This window comes from Thermobia domestica, chromosome 10 (genome assembly GCF_964235325.1).
Source record: "Thermobia domestica chromosome 10, izTheDome1.hap1.1, whole genome shotgun sequence".
NCBI classification, from domain to species: domain Eukaryota; kingdom Metazoa; phylum Arthropoda; class Insecta; order Zygentoma; family Lepismatidae; genus Thermobia; species Thermobia domestica.
In genome coordinates, this window is record NC_137463.1 from 110,585,538 (window position 1) to 110,612,526 (window position 26,989).

A 26,989-nucleotide genomic window follows, 5' to 3' on the forward strand; every position below is an offset into this window, starting at 1 on the left:
CGCAAAACTTCAGACTTGGCTTGATGTTCCCACCTGCTGTACTTTTATACATAAAATTACATTACTTAAGGAGCGCACCCGCGTAAATACGATGTATCCACACGGAAATCCTAGTCCTTTTTTTTCTCAGTGTGGTTATTCTAAATATTAATCGTATTCAGTTTTTAAAAAGCTGTGAGAATGACAATGTGAGCAAGGCTAACTTTGAATCACTCTATGCCTCTTAATTCTACAGCATGGTGTAAGTTGAAATTTATCCTTTACGTCTGATATTTAATATGACAATATTTCTCTATCTGACCACTAATTTATTATATCAGTCTGAACGTGAGATAGCCATTCTGTTTTGGGTTATGTAATAACTATTTCTTATGCAATAAAATTGTTACTAAATTAAGGGTAGTGTTTTCCTTTTTTATTTTTTACACACACGCTTCTAAATATTTTTCTATCTAAATAATTAATTATCATCTCATAGCACACCGGTGGGGAATGGAACCCAGGTCTCTCGCATAACAGGCAGGGATCAATGAAAGTGCATTACACTATATTCATTAAACATGGCACTTATTTATTTTGAGGCTAAGTACTATTTCCGTAGCTTGAGGGTGAAATCTGACTAAGATGTGGGAATTAACTAACTCTCCAGAGAGAGAGAAAAAATACAACTTTATCAGCTTATATTGTGCACTATACTTTAGTTTCTTTCTTTTTTAAAAAAAAAGAAAAGAAAGATACAGTGGCGGATCCAGGGGAAGCGATCGGGGCGATCGCCCACCCCAGAAGAGGAAATGTTTCTTATTTTATGTATAAATGAAACCCATCCCTGAGTTTGGAGCTCTTAAAAGTAGCTTTAAGTAGCAGTATTACAACCCACCGCCCCCCCAGAAATTCGTCCTGGGTCCGCCCCTGGAAAGATATAAGGAGGAGGAGGATTATATTTAGTGGTTTTATGTTGGTAAAGTTTGAGAATAAACATTTTCCAATAGTTAAAGAGAAAACATCTGATCTAAGGACATTTGAAGTACCTATATTCATTCAATTTTATAGGAGAAAGCAATCCTTACTCATTTTATTTATTATTATTGTAATTCCTTAGGAAACCTCTTCATTTTAAGTTTATGCTTTATAAACTTAAAACAAAACAATGAATGGAAAACCTATAATCAAATAGAATACAGCAAATCCTAAAGTTCAAACTTAATCCGTTCCAGAACTCCATTTGAATTCCAAATCGGTGTACTTCCGAGACATTTTTCGCCTTTAAAATAATAGAAACTCGATTCCATTATTACGTCCCAGAGACTCCAATTTTCAAAATCATTTTAACAATAAATAAACTGAATTTTAAGATAAAATATTAACAAAATAATATTTGTTTTTTTAAAAAAAAAATGTAAATTAATAAAATTTAAAATATAAAAAAAGCAGCAAAAATTATACTAGATGTTTTTATTACAGCTTCGAACAACAAACTTAGCGATAAAGCGTATGGATGGCCCGAGAACAGAAGCACACTAGAACAACGTGCTGAGGTGTACGGTTTCCTAAGCAGAGTTTGAATTGCGACCAAAATTTACGCTGAGCAAAGCAAACAAATTTATTATTATAAAATTAATATCTTTTGCGAAAGTTTCGCCAGCTAACCACTTGGTTTTTCATCAGACACTATGACTTACATGAGAATTAACGGAAGATTACATACTAAGAGACAGCTGAAGTCTTCCTATAACCTGATTGGTAACTGACACCCAATTACCTTGCAGAACCGAAACATATACAAAACCTGCAAAATCCTTTTTTCCTCTTCTTGAACAGTATACATATATACTTAATAACGAAGAACTCACAAAAGACATTGCTAATAATAATAATAATAATAATAATAATAATAATAATAATAATAATAATAATAATAATAATAATAATAATAATAATAATAATAATAATAATAATAATAATGCCTACAATAAAAAATAACACAAAATTTATCTCTTAATGTTTCCTAATGACTTATTACACTGTTTGTCGTTTACATTCCTGGATTCCAGTTTATCATATTGTCATCTTCGCTTTCTTCTTACTATTTTTTGATCATGTTTCTGTCTTCTTGGCCTAACACTATCACCTCATTTCAATAAACTTCATGTCTCGTGTCCCTTTGTTTGTAGACTGAATTTCTATGTCGCGCTTATGCTGTTTAATTCCCTTCTTTAGTTTCTTTTGCTTCTCCTACATAACTTATATTACACTCACTGCATTGAATCCTGTAGATCTGTGGTTCTCAAAATTGGGTACGCGGACCCCTGGGGGTCCGTGGTACGTAGCCAGGGGGTCCGCGACGCCTAAAAATTGAAATGTTTTATAATAAAATGGAACTCACAGCTATTATGCAAGAAGTATTCTTTTCAGTTACTAAAAAGAAAGCAATTTGAAATTATACTTACGTTTGTAAATTTAAATGTTTTCCTACTTTACTAAATTTCTGTCCTCTGAGTATGAAGACCTGTCTAAAAAGGCATTGCAACATTTGATGCCTTTCCCTACCACTTCTTATGTGAACAGACCTTTTCTGCTCTTTGCAGTATTAAAGCCTGAAAGCGAAATCGTTTTAATGTGGAATCGGACCTAAGATTAATGGTGGCAAAACTTATTCCGGATTTCAGTGAAATTATGGAAAAACAGAAAGAATTTCATTCCTCATATTAGTGACCCCACATTTGAGAACATTGTTTATCAGGTGAATTTCCTTTAAAAAGAAAAAGTACATTGATTTTCAGTCTTGAAAATTACTGTATTTTCAATTGAAATTTCGTTCACTAGGAAACAATTATTTATCTTTAGAATAAATTACTTATTGCAATATTTTTCTTGATCTTTTTCTTGTCAGTGGTAATTCTAATTAGTATAGTTTTTAATACCATGTGAAATTTCAGATAGCATTGCAAACGAGTCCGTGGATCACTTTCTGAATGCACAAGGGGTCCACGTTATCGGAAAGTTTGAGAAACATTGCTGTAGATTATACCTTGTTTATAAATTATTGGTACCTCTTCTTGTTTGTCCTCTTCTTTAGTATCTCCAATGACTCTTCCTTCCTTTTCTATACGTCGCAATATCTCCTATTTTCTTTAGGATTATTTCTATTATTTCTGTCTTCCCCAATACTTTCTATCCCCCACCACATTATATTCTGCTCTTTTCCCCTTTTATCTGCTTCCAGTCTTCCTAATTCTCTTTCATTTACTTTATCTTCTTTCTTGGTCCCACTTTTTCTTCTGACACTAATTTTCTCTTATCGTACCCATTTCCCTCTCACTGCTTATGCAAAATCTTCAATTTCTTTTACAAATTTTTCCAGGTGCCATTTTATCCCCTTCCAAATACTTATACAGTCACCCTTATATCTGCTAAAAAAAAATGCTAGTTTATCCCCTCCTTTTAACGATACTTCCTTTTCCCAATCATTCATAACAACCTCTACTAGCTCTGGGGTCAACCGTGATCCTGTACTTAGTCCGTCCTTAATTTTAACTAATTTATCATCTATGATATAGTAAATGTTCATTCACTTTGCTCTCAATACCTCTTTCAGCTATTACTCACTCCACATATTTATTCTATTATCTTTCATGTGCTGTTAAGACTCAATATATACATTTTTTTAAACTTGGAAACAGGGCTTTCACACCCACACTAAACTTTATAGTTTTAGCTTTAATCTGCTGCTAGACATTCTATCATCTCCTTAACTCCCTCGATTTCCTCAAACTAATACTCTTTTGTTGCACCCTTATCACCTCTACAACTTTCTTAATTTCTTCCCCCAGTGGTCAAAAAATATTACTTTTACAATCGAGCACTGGTCTTGGTTTAATTTCTTCCTTTTGAATTTTCGGGAAGACCTTTATCCTATCTTTTTTATAGCCTTCTTTCATTAATGATAGTGTTACTTTTTCTTTAATTTCTTCACACATTATCTTGTCGCTTATCACCTCATAAGCTTCGTCACAGAGCTCACTCAATTCTTCCCCTGTTTCATTTCTCCTCCATTACCCTAACGAGAAATTTCTCATCTCTTAACCCAACTTTTCCTCATTACTCAGCCATGCTTTTCTTGTACTTAGACTGGATGTTAATTCAATACACACTATTACTATAGGAACTATACTTATACTAATTACTCAATCTGCACTGATACATTTCCAGGTCCAAACCTAAAATAAATAAATAAAAACACTTCATTAGTTTCCGGACCTGCCAAAATACACAATACTTAATAATACTATAAGCAGGCAATATGCCATGTATTCTCTAGAGCACTCATTTCCAACTGAATGCCCTGTCACTTTGTAGTTTGCTGCTTGTTTTCTCAGATCAAATAGACAACAAGGAGAAGAAAGCAAATCTAGCGTTGATTAAAGACAGCGGTGATAGGCAAAAAAGACACAGTCAATTGCTTTTCAGATACACTAGTCGTGGACTCATGAATAATTGCACACTGCCAAACACTTCTTTCATTCGACTCCACTAATCTCGTTTTCTCCTCTTCTTTGCTTAACCTCTTCTGTTTGATCAGCATCTGATCGTAGAAAGATCAGTTATGTCATACATGGAGATGACTGCTCTACAACCCGATTGGTGTAACCGAAACAAAAGCAAACGAAGCAGAGGCGGCTCGTGAAGGAAGCCACACTGGTAAAAAAATAAAGTTTTATTTCGGCATTTATTCCGAAGTTGGGCGTCCGCTTTCGCCCGTTTATTCACTGTTATCTCCTTTCCACACTTTCTGCAATTTTTTATTAGGTTCATTAATCCGTGCTCTTCACAAACTTTAAAAGATTTTGCTCATTATCAACGTATTACTTCATAAATGTTAAAACTGTTAGTTCATTGCCCTTGTACATTCGCCATGATACTAACATAAATGCTCGTTTCTTTCCCACAATGCAACTGTTCAGTTACCTTGCGCCAAGTAGTTCCCTCCGCTCGCCGTATAGTACCATGTTTATAACCGCTTATATATAACAAATAAACAGATTTTTCGAGACTCTTATATATTATCAAGCACATAAACGATCAAATTATCCATATCCTTCCTGTAAATTAAAAACAAAATGCTGCAAACGGACGCCCAACTTTGGAGCTTAACCTTTTATTTCTTTAGACTATTGAAATAAAGGTTATATAATTTATTAATTGTTGTATACAACAACTGGCACATTAAAATATATTTCTTCTTTTAGTTTCAAGCGAGAAAACTTTATAATTTTTACCGGCATGACTCTCCTCACGAACCATCTCAGAATTACAAGGTTATAGTTAATATTGAAAAGTGTGCATATGTGTAGTTGAGCACTATTTAAAATACTTTCTTGCAGACTATATAAGATAATACTTTACTAATTATTTTTTCTAGGGTTCCATGAGTTGCAAGGAAACGCCGGTAACCATGGGACACGAGTTCAGTGGCATAGTAACAGCAGTGGGTTCCGCAGTTACACATGTTCAAGTTGGAGACAAAGTGGTTGTAGATCCAAATGAGTAAGTAGAAATATCGTTCACCTGAAATGCCCTACCAAAAAGTAAGAAAACAATAAAGTAAAAATCGGTTATTGGAGGTTAGTATCCCTTTCAGCAGTGAGGATATTTGAGACATAAACCTACAGATTAATGTCAGATTTGAACTACATGATCTCCTATCAAGAATCGAACTCCGGTCTCCCGCGCCAAAGGAAGAAAATTTCGGTAGATAGGAGCTAACATGTCTGAAGAAACACGCTTCGAATACCATTTTATCCAGTATATACTTGACAATATCGAGAGAGACGATTTGACCCTTCACATCCGCCTTCAGTAGGCCTATAATCTTATTTACGACCGAAGGAAATACTGCATAAAATTTAATCAGAAAATATAGTAATAATACGAAATACATATTATGAAGCAAGTGATTTGCTATCGAAACTAAATATTTTTTAATGAATAGGAACACAGAATTTTAGTACTATGAGTCTTCAGCTCACGTACAAAAAAGCCATGGTTCAACTGAGGATTGGGGCCGCGGGGCTCAGTGGTAGAGTGTTCATCTCTGGTGTGTGGGGTCCCTGGTTCTATCCCTGCTCAAGCCAAGTGAACTTTGTGGTGGACAAACACCATGTGTGTGGGTTCTCCCGGGGTTCCCCTGTTTCCTCCCACTTTCTTCATTTCAACATTTTACTGATTTCTCATCATCACCGTCTCCTTTAGTCTAGCCGGCATAAAACTCAAAACTTGCATTTCAATCTGAGGATTCAATCAATGTGAGTTTCTAATGGACAATATTACATGCATGTTTATTTCTCTCGGGATTATTCCATTTCCTCTCACTTCTTCACTTTACTAAATCTTCAATCATCATCGGTAATATTTACCAACCATCTCATTTAGCCTAGTTACACAGGGCTATGTAAAGTTTCATCCAATTTCAAAATGTCATAGCTTGACAATAACTAATCATATTTGAATAAAACGCTTTCAGTTCGAAAGAGGGAGTGTTCGTGTTTGGTTAATGGGACGTATGCTAGTGACATCACTGCCAAACATTAATCAATTCGCCAAATCCTGTCAACAGTTAATTCTGTGAGGGAAACATACTACGTAAGAATAGCAAGAGTTCGTGTGTGTGCGACAACTTGATGTGTGTTGTGCGACCGGAGCAAGCCACACTGAACATTTGTGAACATTTCAGTCAAAATTTTAAAGTAACTGCAATTATTTTTACGTTGTAGGAAATTTGCATATTTTAAAAAGTCAATACAGCACTAAAACTGGATGACATGGGTATATGCGTATGAACGTGAACATTGTTTCTTTCAAACCGTGGAAGTTCCATTCAATATACAATTTGTTGTTCTCAAGCTACAGCACTATGAAATCAGATGAATTTAGAGACACCCTGTATAACTTAAAATCGTTCACTAAGCTGCCCAACATTTTTTTTTTTTTTTTTTTTTTTTTTTTTTAGTATTCGTGAAAAACATAAAGGTGTGAAGATCATATCCAAGAGTGTAAAAAGAAAACTTTCAAACATTTACAGATAGTGTTGATGACCAGACGAGATAAGACGTGACGAATATAAGGGTTTCTTATCCCGTCTCATAAACTTTTGTAGACGTCTCATCTCGCCTCCGTTCTCGGGAAGCTTCTCGTCTGATTTCAAAAATCTCTCGTCGTCTTGTTTTGAAAATTTCTCACTTCTCTACAGACGGTAGTATTGGTAGATTTATTTAGTAGTAGGACATACAATTACTACGTAAAGATTAATGTTAAAGAAAAACATTAGAAAAAGATTAACAACACAGATTTCTTAATGAACGTCCATTAAAACCCAGAACGTTCATTAAAAACAAACAGTTATGAAGAAATCCGTATAATTGTAGCAATAATCAATAAAAGATTATGTTATGAAATATAAAAGTTCTCCAAAATTAATTTTGTTCAATAAAAAGGCATTTAAGTCTACAGTAAGATCACTTTTACTACAAACAATTGACAAAAATACATTACATAGTTTAGTAGTCTACCTATAATTTCGAAAATAAACTTCAATTTCTCGGATTTTCTTAGAATATGAGAATAGAAGTATGCAGTATTTCTGAAGTGGCAAAAGACCAAGAGAGCTAATCCAAATAAAGCTACGCTTCAAAAATTCGAATTCAGCATAAATTTTAATTTATGTTTCAATAAAAATTATTATTATTATTATTATTATTATTATTATTATTATTATTATTATTATTATTATTATTACAAATGAATACATACAAGTCACGTTTCAAGAAGTTATTTAAGTATAATTTTTATTTCATAATATCAGATACGATTAAAGTTGCCAACTTTGAAAAATAAAATTACCAGCTCCCCCTTAGAAATTTGAAAAATAAAATTACCAGCTCCCCCTTAGAAATTACATCCCTACTTCAAACTTTATACAGTGTCTGAAATACATTTGTAAACTACCTAATAAGGATAATAAGTACAGAGCGAAAGAAGTTGAGGAGCGTTTTTTCAAAACTCGATAAAGCACAAAACATCAGTTTTACAGGAATCACATTTTTGTTACTATGGTACGTAATCTTTCATTACAGAAAGGTACTTGTAGGTAATACTAGTTATTATTCTGGGACAAGTTCATACAGTGTGAATCTCCTAGAGGAAGTAAATATTTGTCATAGAATTGGCCACTTAAAAAACGGAGTTTTTTTTTTTTTTAAACTCGATAGGGAACATTTATGGGAAACAAAGAAATATTACTGAACCCGAATTTGCTGCTAGTATTATTGTTTTTATTACTGTTGTGATTTTATTTTTATTTCTTTATGATGTATTCTTTATTTAGTTTTTATTAGTATTTTTTCATTCAGTTAGTTTTGTGTACAATGTAATGGGTTACATCTACATTGTTACATGAGTGAAAAACGGAAAATGTCAAAAAGTAACACCAAAATGTAAGAATACAAAGTAATTACATAACTACCTAATGAAGCATACATTTACGTTGTAGTTATTAGCCCTGAGAACATGTTCGTTAAATCCTTTTGCTTCTTCTGGAATTTCAATAAGTGCATAAGTTTCTTTACGTCCTTCTTTTCACTGGACACCATATTTATCTTCTGTAGACATGAGGACCTCGCATTTCTTTGTGGCATGTTTTAATTCCAGATTTAAAAATTGAAACCTTCATAGGTAACCCAGTGTGTTTTGTACACTTACAAAAACGGTACATACTTCCAGGGCAGTCGCGTGAGCGCCGCGACCAGGGAACGCCGGGATGACAATTCAACAAAATTCAAAGAATTCAGATTATGTTAGTAAATATTTTTTAACAATGTTATTTCAGATATTTTAATAAGATCAGGTCACGGCTAAGTAAACCTTATTTGTTCATTTCATAAGGACAACAAAACAGGCATAATGTCCAGTTATAGTGTCGTGTTCATAATTATCTAACATACGTACACTATTATACATACATTATTATACATACACAAATATATGTCGTTTAATTATGCAGAAGTTATTGCCTGACAATTGTTTTGAACTTGTTTTCCGACATACTAAATACATCTACTGCATGAAATCTAATAATTTTGTATATGAAACACAGATCACATAGCCTAACGGCAAGATTGGTAACTACGTGGAAAAACAAGCGTATCAAGTTCGTCGCGCTTGCAGTGACATCTACTCTCGCTGGCAGGATAATGTAACTACTCACCAGCAGTGTAACTATCCACCTAAAGAATTCACCAATATAAGCAGTAGATCCATAGGCATAGACTAGTTACCAACATTACCAGTGTATCCATACAGCACCTTGACGTAGTTTATAAATAATATTTGCCATTAAATTCAAAATGCAAATATGATGTCCTTCTAGTAGTCCTAATTTCCTATCTTTATTCATCCGACTATTTTAATCGAAGGTCATATTAATAAGAGTTGAAATGTGCTTATTGTGTACCATATTCGTATAATTTAGAAATTGGAGACACTCTTTTTTCACTCTATGCTCTAAGTACGAATTCAATAAAATTCAAAGAGAAAATAATGCTAGACTTGTCTGGCAATCGAATCTTTCCTCTACTCTTATAATGCCGGTGAGCTATCATACAATTCCAGTTCCTCCCACATTGGCTCTTCGCTGTCCTGAACATTGAATTAGGGTTAGTCTGGACAGTATACCGATACAGTAAGCTATAGACCGGAATACGACCTCTTGTACTCTCACATTTTCATTGTTCTAAATTCATTTATTTCGTACCTACAAAAGATACAGTGAAAGAAAAATCAAAGCTTTTCCCCCAATTTCTTAATAAATAAAGTTATATATATATATATATATATACACAACAACAATTAAAATATAATACTAACACGCTTTCGACCGGAATCATATAGTAAAGCTAAAAGTTTCCAAATTAAGGCTGCTAGAAGGTAAATATAGCTATTTAACTTTAATTAATGTTAGGTAACTATTAATACTATAGTTCTAACTATATACATTTATTAAAATTTCATTTAAAATTCTCTTATATCTTGTTTGAGTGCATTGTATTGCCCTTCTTGCGGATAATACAGGTGTCTTTACCAGCGGCGCAAATCTGTCTTCAATATTGGGTGGGTGGGGCGAGAAAGACCGTTCCCCTATTTTTTTCTAAGCGATGTTCAAAATATTTATGAAGTTGAAAAACAATGCTGTGGAGGATCAGAGTTGTCTTCAACATTGGGAGGCGGGCAGATTTGAAGCTTATTCTGGGGGGACATCAATTTCATTGCACTTTCCTTTGTGGCAATCGGACACAAATCATCACATTTCTCACCGAAAAACACATTTCAAATCAGATTATTGGGGAACAGTTCCCCTCAGTTTTAAGATTGGAGGGGACATGTCCCCCTCATTTCCCCGGGATTTGCGCCAGTGGTCTTTACATTCCCAGCTCGCAGGACTGTTTATTTACTTTAAATTTCTTTGTTTTCTTAAAAAGTAATCGTTGTAGATTTTTTTCTTATCCTCTCTCCCTAAGTAAGAAATCAATAAATTTCCTAACAAAGCTTGCTTAAACATGTTAATTGTGTTGAAAACCTTACCGGGAAGCGCGATGGTAAAGCGTTCACGTCTAGTGCATGGGTCTCTGGTTCGAATCCAGTTCACGCCGAGTTAACTTTGTAATAGACAAACACCGCGTGCATGAATGTTCTCAGGGTTCTCCCGTTTCCTCACCATTATCACCCATCTCATCATGATTGCATGCCTTGGCGAGCATTTAAAAAAAAAAAAAAACTTACCTGAATTTCAGTCTCACCTAAAACAGTCACTCCTTCCTTGCTGTTCCATAACTAAAAGGTTGACATTTCTGCCAGAATAAATTAAGATAACATTCAACTTGGGAAAATCTACATAGATGTAATAATTACTTTTGCGTTGCTTTGGAATCCTCAAATTCTGTGAACATTATCATGCAATGAAGCTCCTGAGCCCGTAATGATGAGCTGTAGTATTTGTATGACGGAAGTAAATCATGCTTAGGAGAAATTGACGATTGTAAATAAGAATCATAATTACTGCAGTTCCTTTTATTTAACATTAGCACTATGCACTTATTACACAATAACAATGCAACTTAAAAGAGCAGTCTTAATTTTACTATCTCCGCCTTATTCTTTCTTTTATTTTTCATTCTTCAATTTACAGATACAAAAACTTTATAAAATTGTCCACGTTTTCCACAACATCCATTTAAGCACTGATAATTTTAAAGTGGAAATAAGATTGCAATACAAATACAAATCCCATTAAATAGGATACAAATCTGTACATTTCACAAACAAATGTGTATACTCAAATATTTATAAGATGTATAGCGTACAAAATACTACACACTTTTTAACTCACTAAAGGATAGAAAATCATGGAAATAAACACGAAAGAAAGAAACCATCAATTTCCATTAGAGGCAACGGTAACAAAAATGTATAAACCAATAATTACTTTTTGTTCTCAATTTTTTGATGAGTCATAAGTCTAGCAATATTCTGGTACACAGTCAGATTAACATTCAAAGTAGACCTATAGCTCTTCGAGTTAATTATCTGGAGCTACCTTCTTGCTAGTTCCTGGTTTCCACGTCGATAGCTAAATAAGAATATCATTCATATGGGGTAAAGCCCATTACGCTTAGTTTTGTAAGCAGTAACAAAGAGAATACATGCACCTACTGTATCTACAAACTTGTATAATGGTAGAAATAGGCTTGCAATCTAACGAGAAATGATTAATACTGGTTACAGATTTCATACATAAAATAAAGAATATTATTTTTTGTCAATAATGACTGCTTCTGTCGTACAGACTGTACAGATACTCGCGTCTTCTATTCATGATTAAGGGACTGTGAAGTAGGTGGAGACAACCGATTTCCTTCTATTTCACACATAGCGTAGTTGAATCGGAAACACTGGTTCAAATCCTGAAGAGTGTAGTGACTGCGAGCATTAATACTGACATTCACATTGTTGTCACTATGTGATACAAGGACGTGAAGACTTAAAAGCTTCTAGGAGTAACAACAGAACAGTTATGGTTCTTGTTTCCTTCACGTGAGCGAGAACCAGAAAATAAGGTATTTGTGACTCATCGCATTCTCTCAAATGCAGAAATAAGAGCTATGACGTTTATTCCACCCAATTAATGTTCAGGTTTCTGTATAAGCTTAATGCTTCTGTTCACTTCTGATACCTGTCAAAATAAAGAGCTAATAAAAATAAATGAGATAACAAAGAGATAAAAAAGAGAATGAGATATATATGTATTTAAATTACTTCGTGGAATTCGATTATGGTAACCTGTCTTATTTCTAAAATCATTATAATCTTAAAATATAAGATTAGCCAATATTCGCTATTTTTTTATTTTAACACATCACACAAAGTAACTCTATTCGAGATTATGAGGGTGTTTAACCACTTTTGACTCATTCTATTGAACTTAGTATTGACAGAAAGTAATTAAGGACATTCATATCTACTTATGTATGCTATGAGGCGCGTCTCTTAATTATCCATATAGCCCAAACACATCTGTTATAGACTTTAATAACTAGTTCAAAGTGAACATACATCTGGTGTTGGAAGGTTCAAGTATCAGCAATTCTCTCATTATGTCATTCAAATTATCGGACCGATTAACCAGCCGTCGACATATAGTAGCCAAAACGTAGAGTACGTTTGTTTTATCTTTTCACACTTCCCGCCAGTGCACTTGGTTTTCCTTTAAAGTATTTTCTTCTAGCACTCAAGTAAACGTTTTAATCAAACAGACATCTTATTGCTTTTGTCGTGTACTTGACGTTAGTTGTCAGTCGGCTCATCAAATGAGGTCATTGCTGTTTGGCGGGTATTTGAAGTGCTCAGTTGCCACAGGCGAATAGGTGTGTTACTGTGATTTGTAAGTGGTGTCGGTTTTGCTGTGTTTCCTAGCGTATTGTAACTGTCAACTTAACCGTGGCGTGGCAACAATGCGTTTGCAAACAGATCCATCCTATAGGCGGGAAGCGTCCCAAGATGAAACAAACGCACTCTAAAGCAATTCCATAGGAGATGGTCACACCAGTCATACAGACTTAACTTGTCTTCGCCTAACTTCTACAAATTTGATTCAATGAAGGAAATCTTATTGGACAGAAGAACCCTCTACCAACAGGAATAACGGGTAAAAGTCTCGGCTCATCTCGATAATAAGCGTATTTCATTACAATTCTTCGGAAGAGTTTAACTTGAAGATCTAGAATTATAACGAAATTTCAGGGACTGGTAAAGAAAAATCATGTGCTTCCAGAATACAGAAGCTTATAGTCAGGTGGCAAATATCTGCTGCCGTAGCAGAAGACTAAATAGAAAATAGAACATTAAACTTCAGTCCATACTCTACAGTTATCAAAATTCAATCAGTCACATCAGAACTGAAATAGTGATATATGGGTGTATGGTAATTATATTCTGTACTTACAACCAGTAGTGTGTAGTTTGGTATATGTTGGAATTATTCATCCTTTTCAGCACCGAAGCTATATGAGGCGTAGACCTACATTGGAAGGTGGAAACCGAACCAACATAATGTGTTCAAGTTTCAAATCTTTTCCATGGGAATAGAACACAGTACTCATCACGTTATCGAATAGACCAACAGGCAAGCCAATTTCAACTCTAGATTTCAATACTTGTTGAAAGAAATGAATTGCGAGTAAGTGAACGAAATCTAGCGACGAAGATAAGAGCGTTTATCGAAATCGTTTTAAATACTAAAATTTAATTCCAGACGCAATAAAAAGGGTAATTGGTAACTTCCCATTGCAAATAATCCAGCTTTCAATATTTAGTTTTGGTGGATAATTATGTGCCAACAAAATAAAACAAAAGAAACATATGGGACTAGGATAGGAATTGAAAATATTATCCATCTTATCGTGCCGGTGCGATAACTAATTCACTACTCAACTAGTCCTGGATCATAAACACACAAACTTTTAAATATCACTTTCACCGTAACAGTAAACCGTAAATAGATGAGGTGATTAGCAAGAGTGGAATACTGCATCATTCTGCGTGTAGTTCTCTCTACGTCGGACGGTATTAGTCCATTATTCGGCGGGTCAGGGGTATTGTTCAATTTCATCTACATGTTCCTCAAATCACGACACAACAGCTTCAGCTGTATGAATGGGCGCATTATCATCCTGGAATATGGCATAATTGACCGGAAACACCATCCCGTGCATAGGATACAAACGGTCCCCCAAAATCGGATCATAATCACAGCAAGGGCGAGACCGGTAAGCGTCAACATAGAACCCCATGAAAGCCAAGATATTGCCTCCCACATGGTCACAAAGTGTCCACCATGTTTCATGGTTGGGTGGAGACACTTCATATTATATGCTTCTCTGGTGTCTGACCACATAAACACGGTCGTGATTTGAAATATAATGAACGAAGACTCATCCAACCATATCACACGTTTCCAGACATCAGCAGTCAATGCTGCATATTCGCGTCAACATAGGCGTGTGCTAAAGCTTTATGGTACTTTATCAACAGTTTCAGTTGTGCAACAAACACATTATGTCCCTATCATGCAATTCGGGGCGGAAAGATTTCGACATAGGCTATGAGAACTGGTGCTCACAGCCTTGGGTCACTTTCATCACAGTCGAACGACAGTTCTAAGTGACAATCAGCTTTAATGTTCGGCAGTGCCTGTAACAGGGGGCTTCATTCCAACCTTTGTTCTTTTTCGCTAACGTGTTTTTGCCGTGAGTTTTGTTGGCAGTAATAATCTTAGGCACTGATCCTCACAATACACTCAACACATATAGCACTTTCGTTACACCAACAATTTGGCCTCATTGGAAATAAGAGGCTAACTATTTTACACTATCACTGTCTGTTCAGATCGCTGCACACTGCTATTCTATTGCTCTTCATATAAGTTTAACCTAACACATCACCAGCATCTTGAAGCCTCTTCTATCAGTAAACAGAAAACAGTCTTGCATTTATTTGTTGAAGTTTCAGTTCTTTTTCTAGCACTAAAATTATATCAGACGTGAACTGATAGTTCTTGAATCCGAACAACCAGGAATCTGACCAAGAACTCCTAGCGGTGCAACAAAAGTGCGTTCGCTACCTACTACTCCAGCTCGTGAGCTGAAGATCTTTTTCAATTTAATGTTGCATAATTATCCATCAAGGCTAAAAGAGACGGTGGATGATAATAGAATGACAAAACGGGAGATTACCGAGAAAAGCCATAAGCATGATGTTTGTCCACTGCAAAGTCCATTTGGCTGGGCTGGATCGAGCCAAATACCCCATGCGCCACAGGTGAGAGATCTACTACTGAACCACTCATTCCCCGAAACAAGTTATTGTATATGATATTACAGAATCACATTTTAACATTACCGTCGCAAAGAAACTTTCACAAAATCAATTTAAACCAAAAATACCCACACGGACTCATGTGGATTTTGTTTTTCAATGCCTAATGAATACTATGTTTTTTAAAAACAAAATTCGTTTCAAATTAATTAAGTAGTAGTTATATTTCTTCATTAAGTTGCTTGAACGAGTGGATTGTTTCCGTGAATAGCTGGAAACATGCAAAGCCCGATCCCTAACAAATAACACGAAGACTTAAGACTCCTGTCAGAGAACATGCGTTATTTACACTAAATTTTGTTTAAAATACATAAGTTTATCTAACCTAATTTTTAAGCATTAGTTCTACCTGTACTTGTTTTTGACCACTTTTTTTTAAATCAACTTTCTGCATTTCACGTAACCTCCATTAGTACCAAGCTAAAGCAACAATTCTCTCACTTCTTGACAGTACTGTCATATAACCATTATAAGTACCGGTATTATGTTCCATGTGCTCTTTCAGTACCAGGTCATACTTGAAGATAAATAACGCTCAGAGAGAAACAGAACGTCTTCTGTCTTAGGGAATGACTTTTGATTGCTGAAATTCTTCGGTTCCCCTTACCTCACAGGCAGTGTGCGAATTAGATAACCTATATTGGGGGGGATAAAATTAGGCCAAAGGACATAGTCTGAAGGTTCAAATTTCAAAATGAGACAATAAATGCCTTACCCCCCATATATATATATATATATATATATATATATATATATATATATATATATATATATATATATATATATATATATATATATATATATATATATATATATATATATATATATATATGTGTGTGTGTGTGTGTGTGTGGCATGTGTAATAAATAAGAGATTTATTAATTTAATAAATCTACCGACAATAACTATGCACATATATATTGTGTGACATACACACACCCCACTAAACCTTTCTGAACGTGTTTTATTGTTGTACTCACTCTTGTCCCCGTAGCTCTCTTAACCCTCGCAGGACCAAGGGGGGGTTACAAAGTGCCACTGTTTCGAAATTAGACATTTTAATCGTGAATATGTGTGACCTCGTACTCAATAATTTTATTTTGTGTCAACAAGTTTATAAAATATTTATTTCCACGGGACAAAACTTTCTCTTATATTTCCTTTGTGAACAATAACAGTTCAAAAATGATATTTCAGAATGTGCTGAGGGCTTGGTCCTGCGAGGGTTAAGATTTATTTAGTTAATAATTCGGCTCGAGCGATAGCCATGATCACAAGCATATGTTAATTTTTCCACTCATATTGAAAGCGTGCTCGTGGGTTTTCTCGGGGTTCTCCCGTTTCCTCCCACTTTCTTCATTCCACCATTTCACTCATCTCTCATCATCACCGTCTCCTTTAGCCTAACCGGCATAACCGTGGGACGTAAAACTTAAAGATTTCATTTCATATTGAAAGCTTCCACTTTGCATTAATACATACAGGTTGTGAAAAGAAACCTACTTCAGTCTTGTGAAAACCACTAAAATTATCAGTTAAACCGGATTTTTTTTTTTTTTTTTTTAAGAAAATCTAAATATTAGCCTATCAAATAAGAAATGGATTGTTGCTGGTCCCGATTTCTCACATCAAGGTCAAATCGAAGGCCAAATATTTAAAATCTCTCAATTCAAATTTCGAGCTTGTGCTTCTACTTCCCGCTAAAGCTGTGCTCATCACGACTTTTTTTCTCCAAATATCGATTCCGTGATGGGCACGGAAAGTCAACACTTAAAAATTACTTTACTGTTAGTTTGAAGATGAGTTGATTCACTATGAGCTACGTTATTCAAATAAAGCAAAACATTACACTGAAGTTTTTCAGACAACATTAATTGCGTGGACAGCAAACTGTACAGCGAAAAGATGGAAAAATGAAGGGTTAACTTTAAAAAAAAAAAACGCTCAAGTTGAAATGCTTATACAGACACGGACAATGACACGGAGAACCAGTCGTATTAACAAATGATGAAACAAATCTTGAATTATTCGCTTATTCACCTAAAATTCACCTTCATTAACATGTCTGCTCACTAGGAGCGTATCCCCCAGCGTGTACGTTAACATATACTTACGAGAGAATACCTATATCTCAGATTTTGAGTACAGTTTCAAAAGTTCATTTCCGTAAACTGTAAAAGCAGTGATTACTATGCTAATTATCACAAATTAAATGCAACTTTTGAGTTGCATACACACAACCTACTAGGGAATGAAGACCATGTACTAACAAAGAGTACACTGGAAAATGAAATAACATGTTATAACAAAAAATAAAATAAGATGATAATCGATACAAATATAGAGGATGAATATGACATATCCGAACTTCGCCAAGTATGGTAGAAGAAGCTATTTGTTTACTTCTTCTTGGCCAACCGCTAAGAACATTTATAAATCTATATGTGGCTTTGTTATACGCAATTAGTACATTCAAATTCACAAACGATGACGAACTGAAGGGTACGAAGGTACACTTGCAAGTAACAACCGTAGTCATAATAATATAGTTCTACTAAACAGCATTGAGAATAGTGGGTAATTAGGTGGTAAGTAGAAATGACCAAAACTGAACAGTTTACATCGATCATTTCAAAATCTGTATTTTGAAATGATCGATGTAAACTGTTCAGTTTTGGTCATTTCTACTTACCACCTAATTACCCACTATTCTCAATGCTGTTTAGTAGAACTATATTATTATGACTACGGTTGTTACTTGCAAGTGTACCTTCGTGTACCTTGCAAGTGTACCTAGATTAAATTTACAAGAAATAACAAAAATCAGTGAAATTTGGAGTTATACTAAGCATAGTTTGAGGGGGAAAGCGAGCATCCCCGGTAGGGATACTTCAGCTGACTTCTTTTGGGGGGGAACAAAATGTGATTGAGGGGGAAAATCCCCCTCATCCCCCCCGGTAATTCGCACCCTGCTCACAGGTATGACATATGCGTAAATTATATGTAAGGAGTGTTCAAAAAGAAATGAACTGAAGGCTGTAATGTTCACACCGGTGACAGAATGATGATATTATTGTGTGTGTAACAAATAGGTGTTCCGACAAGAGAGCGGAAGTTCACAACCCGCGGCTAGAATCACGTGTACAAGCCACCCAGCGACGGAAATACGCTAGTTGACGCCCGGGGCAAGAACTCGCCTTAGATCCTCCCTGACCAATCAAACCAAACCACTGTCCCAAATATTTGCCCAATTTTGCGACTTTCCAATCCGGCGCTCGGGGCATATAAATAGTATATTACCTCTAATTTCCATATGATAATTTGCAACACTCCAGCAGTACGATTGCTTCTAGACTAGGGATGGCCAGAACCGGTTCCTGGAGGAACCGGTTTTCGGGTCTGAACGGATCCGGTTTTTCGGTTCCAAGTCCGGAACCGGTTTTTCGGATCCATGTCTGGAACCGGTTCTGAAAATCAGATCTTCAAGAACCGGTTCCGCTGGAAGCGAAAATTTGTGACCATCCCTACGCTAAACCCGAGCTGCTGGCAGGCTGTGAACAGTGTGCTAGATGAAATGATGGAATCGACAGGCAGGCGCCTTTGTGGTGGACAAACAACGTATGCGTGGTTTCCTTGGGGTTCTCCCGTTTCCTCCCACTTTCTTCATTCCACCATTACATTCATAACTCATCATCACCGTCTCCTTTAGCCTAACCGGCATAATCGTGGGACGTAAAACTCAAAGATTTCATTTCATTTTTTTCGACAGGCAGGCGCCCAGGCGGCGGCCGCTTGTTTTATTTGGCTAAATAAACTGGGTAACTGGCAAACTCATTGGCTAAATAGGCAAACTAGCCAACTCATTTGGCTAAACACCCACTGGTGGACCAAAATTTTTTTGTGGGGGCACAAGCACATGGTCCTCTTTGCAGTGTTTTGAAGGTGAACTCTGTGCCTCCTTTACGGGTCTTTGGGGGCTTTCGGATCAAGGTCTGCAACCGGTTTCTAAGATCCGGTTCTGGAACCGGGTTTTCAGATCCAGATCTGGAACCGGTTCCCAAGATCCGGTTTTGGAACCGGGTTTGTGGATCCAGGTCTGGAACCGGTTCCTAAGATCCGGTTCTGGAACCGGGTTTTCGGATCCAGGTCTGGAACCGGTTCTGAAAACCGGATCAACGAGAACCGGTTCCTCGCGGAACCGGTTCCGCCGGGTCCAGAACTTTGTGGCCATCCCTATTCTAGACAATATGAGTAATTTTGCCCAGAAAATGCATTTGCAGCAATAATAATTGTGCTCCCAATTCAAACTTGCCGTTATAAAATGCAACTTCTCAAGGTACTAACAATACAGTTTAATCAAACGCAGGGTATATATGTAATTACTTTTTATATGCCTTCTTCACTGGTCTAATGGCTCACATGCACACCTTTAGTGCACATGTTCCTCGGTTCGACTTGCGATAGAAGTACATTCAATGAGTTGAGTTGATTTTCTGCTTAACTCCCGTGCAGCAACGAGGCTACATGAGACGTTGACATATTGATTAACGTGGAATCCAAACCACATGAGCTCCCGCCTGAAATCGAATCCTAGTCTTCCAGGAAGTACATTGAAATATAAACGCATTACGATGGTTCAAATTCCACCTTAAATTGAAGGTCTGAATCTCATATAGTTTCAGTACTGGGCTTGTGTATAGCCCGCTCCCCCCAGTTCTTTGTCACCGGAACTGGTAGAGTCACTACTACTACACTACTACTACTACTATTACTATTATCACTACTACTACTATACTACTACAACTACTACTACTACTAGTACTACTACTACTATTGCTATTAAATACTACTACTACTACTACTACTACCGCTACTACTACTACTACTATTACTACTACCGCTACTACTACTACTTATACTAAAGCTTCCTTATCACAAGATTTACATCTTACATCTTTATAACATGCGATTCCGATTCATGTTATAAACATAATGAATCGGAATCGCATGTTATAAACATTTAAGATGTAAATGTTGTGGTAAGGAAGTTTTAGTATAAGTAGTAGTAGTAGTAGTAGTAGTAGCGGTAGTAGCAGTAGCAGTAGTAGTAGTAGTTAGTAGCAATAGTAGTAGTAGTAGTAGTAGTTAGTAGCAATAGTAGTAGTAGTAGTAGGAACGGGTTAGAAGTCCCGCAGGGGTTAGTTGGATTTTGTTCTCGATATAAGTAGTAGTAGTGACTCTTCCAGTTCCAGTGACAAAGAACTGGGGGAGCGGGCTATACACAAGCCGCGGTAGTAGTAATAGTAGCAGTAGTAGTAGTAGTTAGTAGCAATAGTAGTAGTGGTGGTGGTAGTTAGTAGCAATAGTAGTAGGAACGGGTTAGAAGCCCCGCAGGGGTTGGTTTGGTTCTGTTATCGATATAAGTAGTAGTAGTACTGACTCTTCCAGTTCCGGTGACAAAGAACTGGGGGGAGCGGGCTATACACAAGCCAAACTTTTAACTATTTACCCTATAATGTATAATGTAACAAACCTATTTTCTGGAAAATACTAAAACATGTAGCAGCACTTCTTTCCAATTGGTAATGACACAGCCGCAATGAAGTCATCCATACTGCTTTAAATAATGTCATATAGCCTACATAATACAACAAGCAACACATAAAATAAGCGGATATTTAATTATAAATATGAAAACAATTGTAAACACATTGAAACAAGACGGCTCAAGATATACAAATATTACTTCTCACTAAAAGATCTATCTTGGAATCGGTTCTTATCAGAAAAAGATGGACACATTCTTAAACAAGTGAGTATTAGCATGCGAGACGGAGCGACACTATCGACATCGCTCTCGCTCTCGCAGTGAAAGTTATGAACTAAAACAGTGTACTTCCGGATTCCCTTTGACTGTCATGGAGAATGGATATGAAACACATTCTCCACAGATCCAGTATGTTAGTTTTTCTTTTTCTACAATAGAATGTTCCAGTGTTCACTGTTTTAGTCTTATTGTTGGGACACGTAATAACACTTCTGAAACTAATTCTGGACAGTCAATTTTACCGCTTAACAATTTGTGTAAGAACAACAGATCAAATACACATCTCCTTTTTTCTAATGTTCGAGAACTGAAATTCGTTACTACTGGAAATCTTCATAGCGGACATAGTTTGGGTAGAAACCGAAAAACTTAAACTGTATATTTTGTATTGCATCAGAGTATTTAGTGACATTTGGTGTCAAACAGTAATCTAATTTTGACCTCAGATACGAATAATATAATCTTATAAATGCTGATTCCTTGTAGAAATCATGTTCTATTCTATAAATTAAACCTAGGTTTCTGTATGCACTACTCGTTATTGCGTCAACGTGTTGAGCAAAGGTTAATGTAACTCCTGGAGCTTTGATAGTATTTGGGGTAAACAAGGGAGTGTCACTTATTGTATAGGTAAAGTTAAATCGATTTTCATTTGGACACATTCAGGACTAATTTATTCTTATCACATTATGTTTGAACTCTGTAGATCCTGATGAAGTTTCACACAGTCATCAATTGAACTTACTTTGGAGTATAATTGGGATCGTTAGCAAAAAGAAGAACTTGAGAAGTTTTAATACACAGGGAAATATCATTAATAAAAAGAAAAAACAACAGATGACTTAGATTAGATCCTTGAGGGACTCCTGATAGAGTATTGAACTTGAAAATTACCGGTAAAGTAAAACATCGTCTAGTATTATTCAACTCAACTCTCTCCAGCCCTCTGTGAGAAGAGTTTTTTTTTTTTCAAATCTTGGAATTTAATATTTGTATCGTTATTTGTATATTCCATGTTGTTACTATGTTGATGTGTACCAAGTTCAAGATAAACAAGAATAGCACTCGATTTCAATAATTCAAAAACCATTAACTTTTATGTTTTAACTACAAAAGCCATTAAATTAAAAAAATGACATAATACTAACTTCTTTTGTCTTACATTATGATATTATATTCCATATTTAAATACCAGAGTAAACTCTGGTTGTTTTTCATAACAGATTGGGAGGGGGCGCCTGGAAATTCTTGCCCTGGGCTCTTACAACCCACGCGAGAGCCCTGCATACTTCTGTAGAAGACTTTCTGTACTTAGGCGGCTGCAGATATGAAAAAAAACAACCTAACCCTCAAAAAATTCCTACAAAAGGTTTCTCAACGGTTTTCTGTAGTACCAAGTGTGCTGAATAACATATTAAAAGTTTACCAAAATTTGACAACCGGAAAGGCCCATTTTTCAGGATGGCGTCCAAAATGGTCGTTAACTCTTTTACAATCTTAAGCTTTCATTCAAGTAGCTATTTCATCATCACTAGTTATCCTAGGATTATGGTTCTTACATTATTTTCTTGAGAATAAAATAAACTTTTGAATGGCGCCATCCAAATGTGTGCATGATGTACGTGGAAAGGGAAATTGAGGATAATTCGAGAAATTTCCCTCTAAAAATCCCTTTTCAAAAGGTTTGTGCCCTCTGAAGCGGCCCCAGGTAAGAATACACGATCCAAATGTTTCTAGAGAAGTACTATGTGATATATTCTATGTACGTGCCAGATTACATTGTAAAATCTTTAATAGTTACGACGGAATAAAATGTTTACCAATATCCTACTCTGTGAATATACTTAACCAAGTATATAAGTAGATAATAAATAGAACAGAACATAAAAGTTTCTAACACAGTACTATTAATCCTACCTCATCGGGTATCATCGTTCCTACCTCATTGTTTTCAGAATGAAACAAGCTTTCCTATGGTATTATTACCATGTATGTATGATGTACGTGGAAAGGGAAATTGTGGGTTATTCGGAAAAATTCCTTCTAAAAATTCCTTTTCAAAAGTTTTGCGCACTCTGAACCGCCCGGGATAAGAGTAACATACCTTAATGTTTCTAGAAAATGACTATGCTATGTATGTGCCAAATTTCATTCCTATGTCTCATTATTTTACTGTTGTTTGTTATTAGTTTTCTGTGTTAATTGATATAGTATGACAGTGCAATAATGGTGTAGTTTGTTCCTTTGAGGGTTCAACATGAATGCTAACGTTGCAACACGAGAAATCTGTCGTATTTGCTATGGAGATTTAAGTCGTGGTTCAGACATTGTACAACTTCGTCAGAAGGAAGCTGAAGGAGTGAACAAAGCAAGTTTGGAAAGAGGGAATAAGTTATTAATTGCAGCAGGAGAAAAAGTACACTCAAAATGTAGATAGCACTACATCAATCCAAAAGATATTAAAAGTAAACAACAAAAAAGATCTGAACCACCAAAGAGAAGTGCTAGCGTAACTCAAGGTCCTTTTAACAGCCAAACAGATTGTTTCTTCTGCGGTATTATAGTTACACCAGAAAGTGCTGGTATTAGTTATGTGAATACTGAAGTATTTGTGAACAGTAAGAACTTATTATTTAGTGTTGTATTTCTCGTTTTGATGAATGGGCGAGTACCGTGAAAGGAAGAATAGAATATTATGAACATGACTTGCACACGCTGCTGACTTTGTTTACCATCACTCTTGTACCAGTACTTTTCGTTCTGGATTTTACGTACCACTACAGTTCCAAATGAACAAGAGGCAAAACGCAATATGTCTGGCCGACCCAAAAACAAAGAACAAGAGCAAGTATTGTTGACAGTTTGCTCTTATCTAGAAATTAATGACGATGAACAATTGACAGTTTCACACCTACAGGATAAAATGAAGGAATTTGTGGAAAGAGAAGATTGAGAACCATTTGGAAAGAGCTACATCAAAGAAAAGTTAAAATAAAAATATGATAAAAATATTTGTTTTGTTCAGGGAGAAGGTCTCCATGATATTGTAACGATGAGGGAAAATACATCACATGTTCTCAGATCTTACTTCAGCACTCTTATAGATAATGAAGAATCACAGAAAAGTGCTATCATCGAAACAGCAGCTCGTCTTATTACAAGTGATATTAAGTTCTCCACTCCGTCTCTTACAGATCAGTGTCCAAGTGAAACATTTCTGAAGCTAGAATCTACCCATTCTTTCATCCCTGCAGAAATTGTTAAATGATATTTTTGAAGGTAAAAATATAAATCAAATGGTAGCAGCAATATGTCACACAATTATACAGGCAGCTCGACCACCCACTATTGTTGCCCCCTTACAACTTGGCTTGCTGTAGAGGTTCATCAATTATATCAGTCACAATTTCTCGTACATACGCTGCATGCTCCGGAATTTAGTTCTTCGTATAAAGAAATTCTGCACTTTGAAAAGAACGCAGCTGATTCAGTTACTCCAGATATGTTGACAGGTGATAACAAAATACCAGACATGACACTTTGTTTCGCTGTGGACAATGTAGAACACAATATACCTACCATTGATGTCCGAGGGACTTTCTACGGAATGGGGCCATAGCTGCTCTCAAACCAAGACAAACGACGGATTTAGTCATTTTAAATAGAAATGTAACTAGTCAGAACTTGACAGTGAAGAGTAAAATTCCAATTATAGAATATTATAGAATATTGTTTTGCGAAACATCTTCGTGCTGCGTTGTCTTCAATGATATTCCACCGCTTGGCAACTATGATAATACAATTGATGTACTTTGGGAGCTCTCGCTAAACTTCAAACAAGAAATCCTTAGGTGGCAAGAAATGATGCATATTATTCATCAAGATTTAGAACATCCAGGTAAATCATCGAGTCTTACATTTTATCTACAATTGACTTCATTTGCAGAATTGTTTGAATCATCATGATCCACCTATTATAACGTTTGACCAACCTTTGTATTGGAAAGCTGCAGAAATCATTACAGATGTACCACAGAATAGCCATTTAAAAAACATCGTATTGATACTTGGATGTTTTCACACATTTATAAATCTGCTCGGTGCAATTGGCACACTGATGGAAGGGACAAGACTTCGGAATATCATGGACGTTGTTTACGGTGAAAATACTGTCGACATGATGACCGGGAAATCAGTACAGAGAGCTTTTCGTGGACGTCTCTTGATGAACAGATGTCTCAACCATCTAATTGTCTCAAATGTAGAGAAAAATAGCGTCACTAGTGAATGAAGCAGAAATACTATATTCATCACTGATATGGAAACAGATTACAATCGAAAGTGCCATGAAGTCGGATACGCTGATCGAAATAAAGAAAGTTATTGACACAAAAAAGACAGAGCTTGGCCGCAGATCAGAAACAGGTTTATTTTGGACAAACTATCAGAGAACGCTGCAGGTTGTCCGATCACTCATGAAAGCAGATTACACACGGTCTTGGATGATGCACTTGCAAACTTTGTCATACTGTCTACCAATATTTGCTGCCACTGGACATTATAACTACCTAAAATCTGCACATCTCTGTCTGCAAGAAATGAGTCAATTGCAGAGCACACATTCTGATATATATACCGCATTTTCCAAGGGATTCCACGTGATTCGCCGCAGTAACCAGTTCTGGGCAGGCCTTAGTCCAGATCTAGTAATCGAGTAGACATTAATGAGATCCTTAAAGAGCAGTGGCGGGTTGATCCACGGAAGTGGCATGAATGAAGAAATGAAAGCTTTGTAGACATTACCTACACAACCAGTCATCAGCATCGAGAAATAACATTCTCAAGGATTAAAAGAGATCACTGCAACTTGGAGAAGATCAAAGAAAAACTTGTAACCTGTACGCCATTTTCACCAAACCCTTCTTTGAGAAATATTGTTACGGGTGTAATTGCCAAAGAGGATATCAATGTGCATAATTCAGAGACGGTCGGGAAAAATATTGTACGAAATAAGGATGAAGAATGTGATAATGACTATTCGTAAATACGTTAATGTTTATCAAAATTTACGTTAATTTTGTGTAAACTAAAGGTAAATGGTATTGTGTACCATTTAGATGTAATAAATGTATTTTAAGACTTTAAAAAATAGAGAAAAGCATTACTTTTTAGAATTAAAACAGGAATCAAAATATTTTGAATAAAATTGTATGGTATGAAAAATCTTACTTTGACTGTTTGTAAATACGTTAATGCTAAATAAAACTTCTGTTAATTTATGGTAAAATCAGAAAAAAGAAAGTACTGTTTAGCATTTCGGTGTAGCAAATGTATGTTAAGTTCATAAAAATAAATGAGTAGACACTAGAATAACTTTTGTAGGATGAAAACTGTATGATGTGCTATTTATTGCCTACTTATAGGTTCGGTTAGATATATTCGCAGAGTAGGATATTGGTAAATATTTTGTTGTTTTCTTGTAACCATTGAAGACTTCGAAATTTAATTTCTCACGCAATAGCTTATCTCTCATAGTAATTTCCTGGGAACATATGGGTCGTGTACTCTCATCCGGGGCCGGTTCAGAGTGCGCAAAACTTTTGAAAAGGGGATTTTTAGAGGAAATTTTTCCGAATAACCCACAATTTCCCTTTCCACGTACATCATGCATACATGGTAATA

The 26,989-nt window shown here is 35.7% G+C and overlaps 1 protein-coding gene across 1 annotated transcript in view; it reads left to right on the forward strand.

Moving 5' to 3' along the window:
- LOC145662652 (uncharacterized) overlaps positions 1 to 26,989 on the forward strand; it is a 69,616-nt gene that overhangs the window by 11,204 nt on the left and 31,423 nt on the right. The window contains exon 2 of the mRNA XM_081728446.1: positions 5,420 to 5,544. Within this exon, the coding sequence (XP_081584572.1) occupies positions 5,420 to 5,544 (125 nt within the window). The remainder of the gene's footprint in view (positions 1 to 5,419; positions 5,545 to 26,989) is intronic.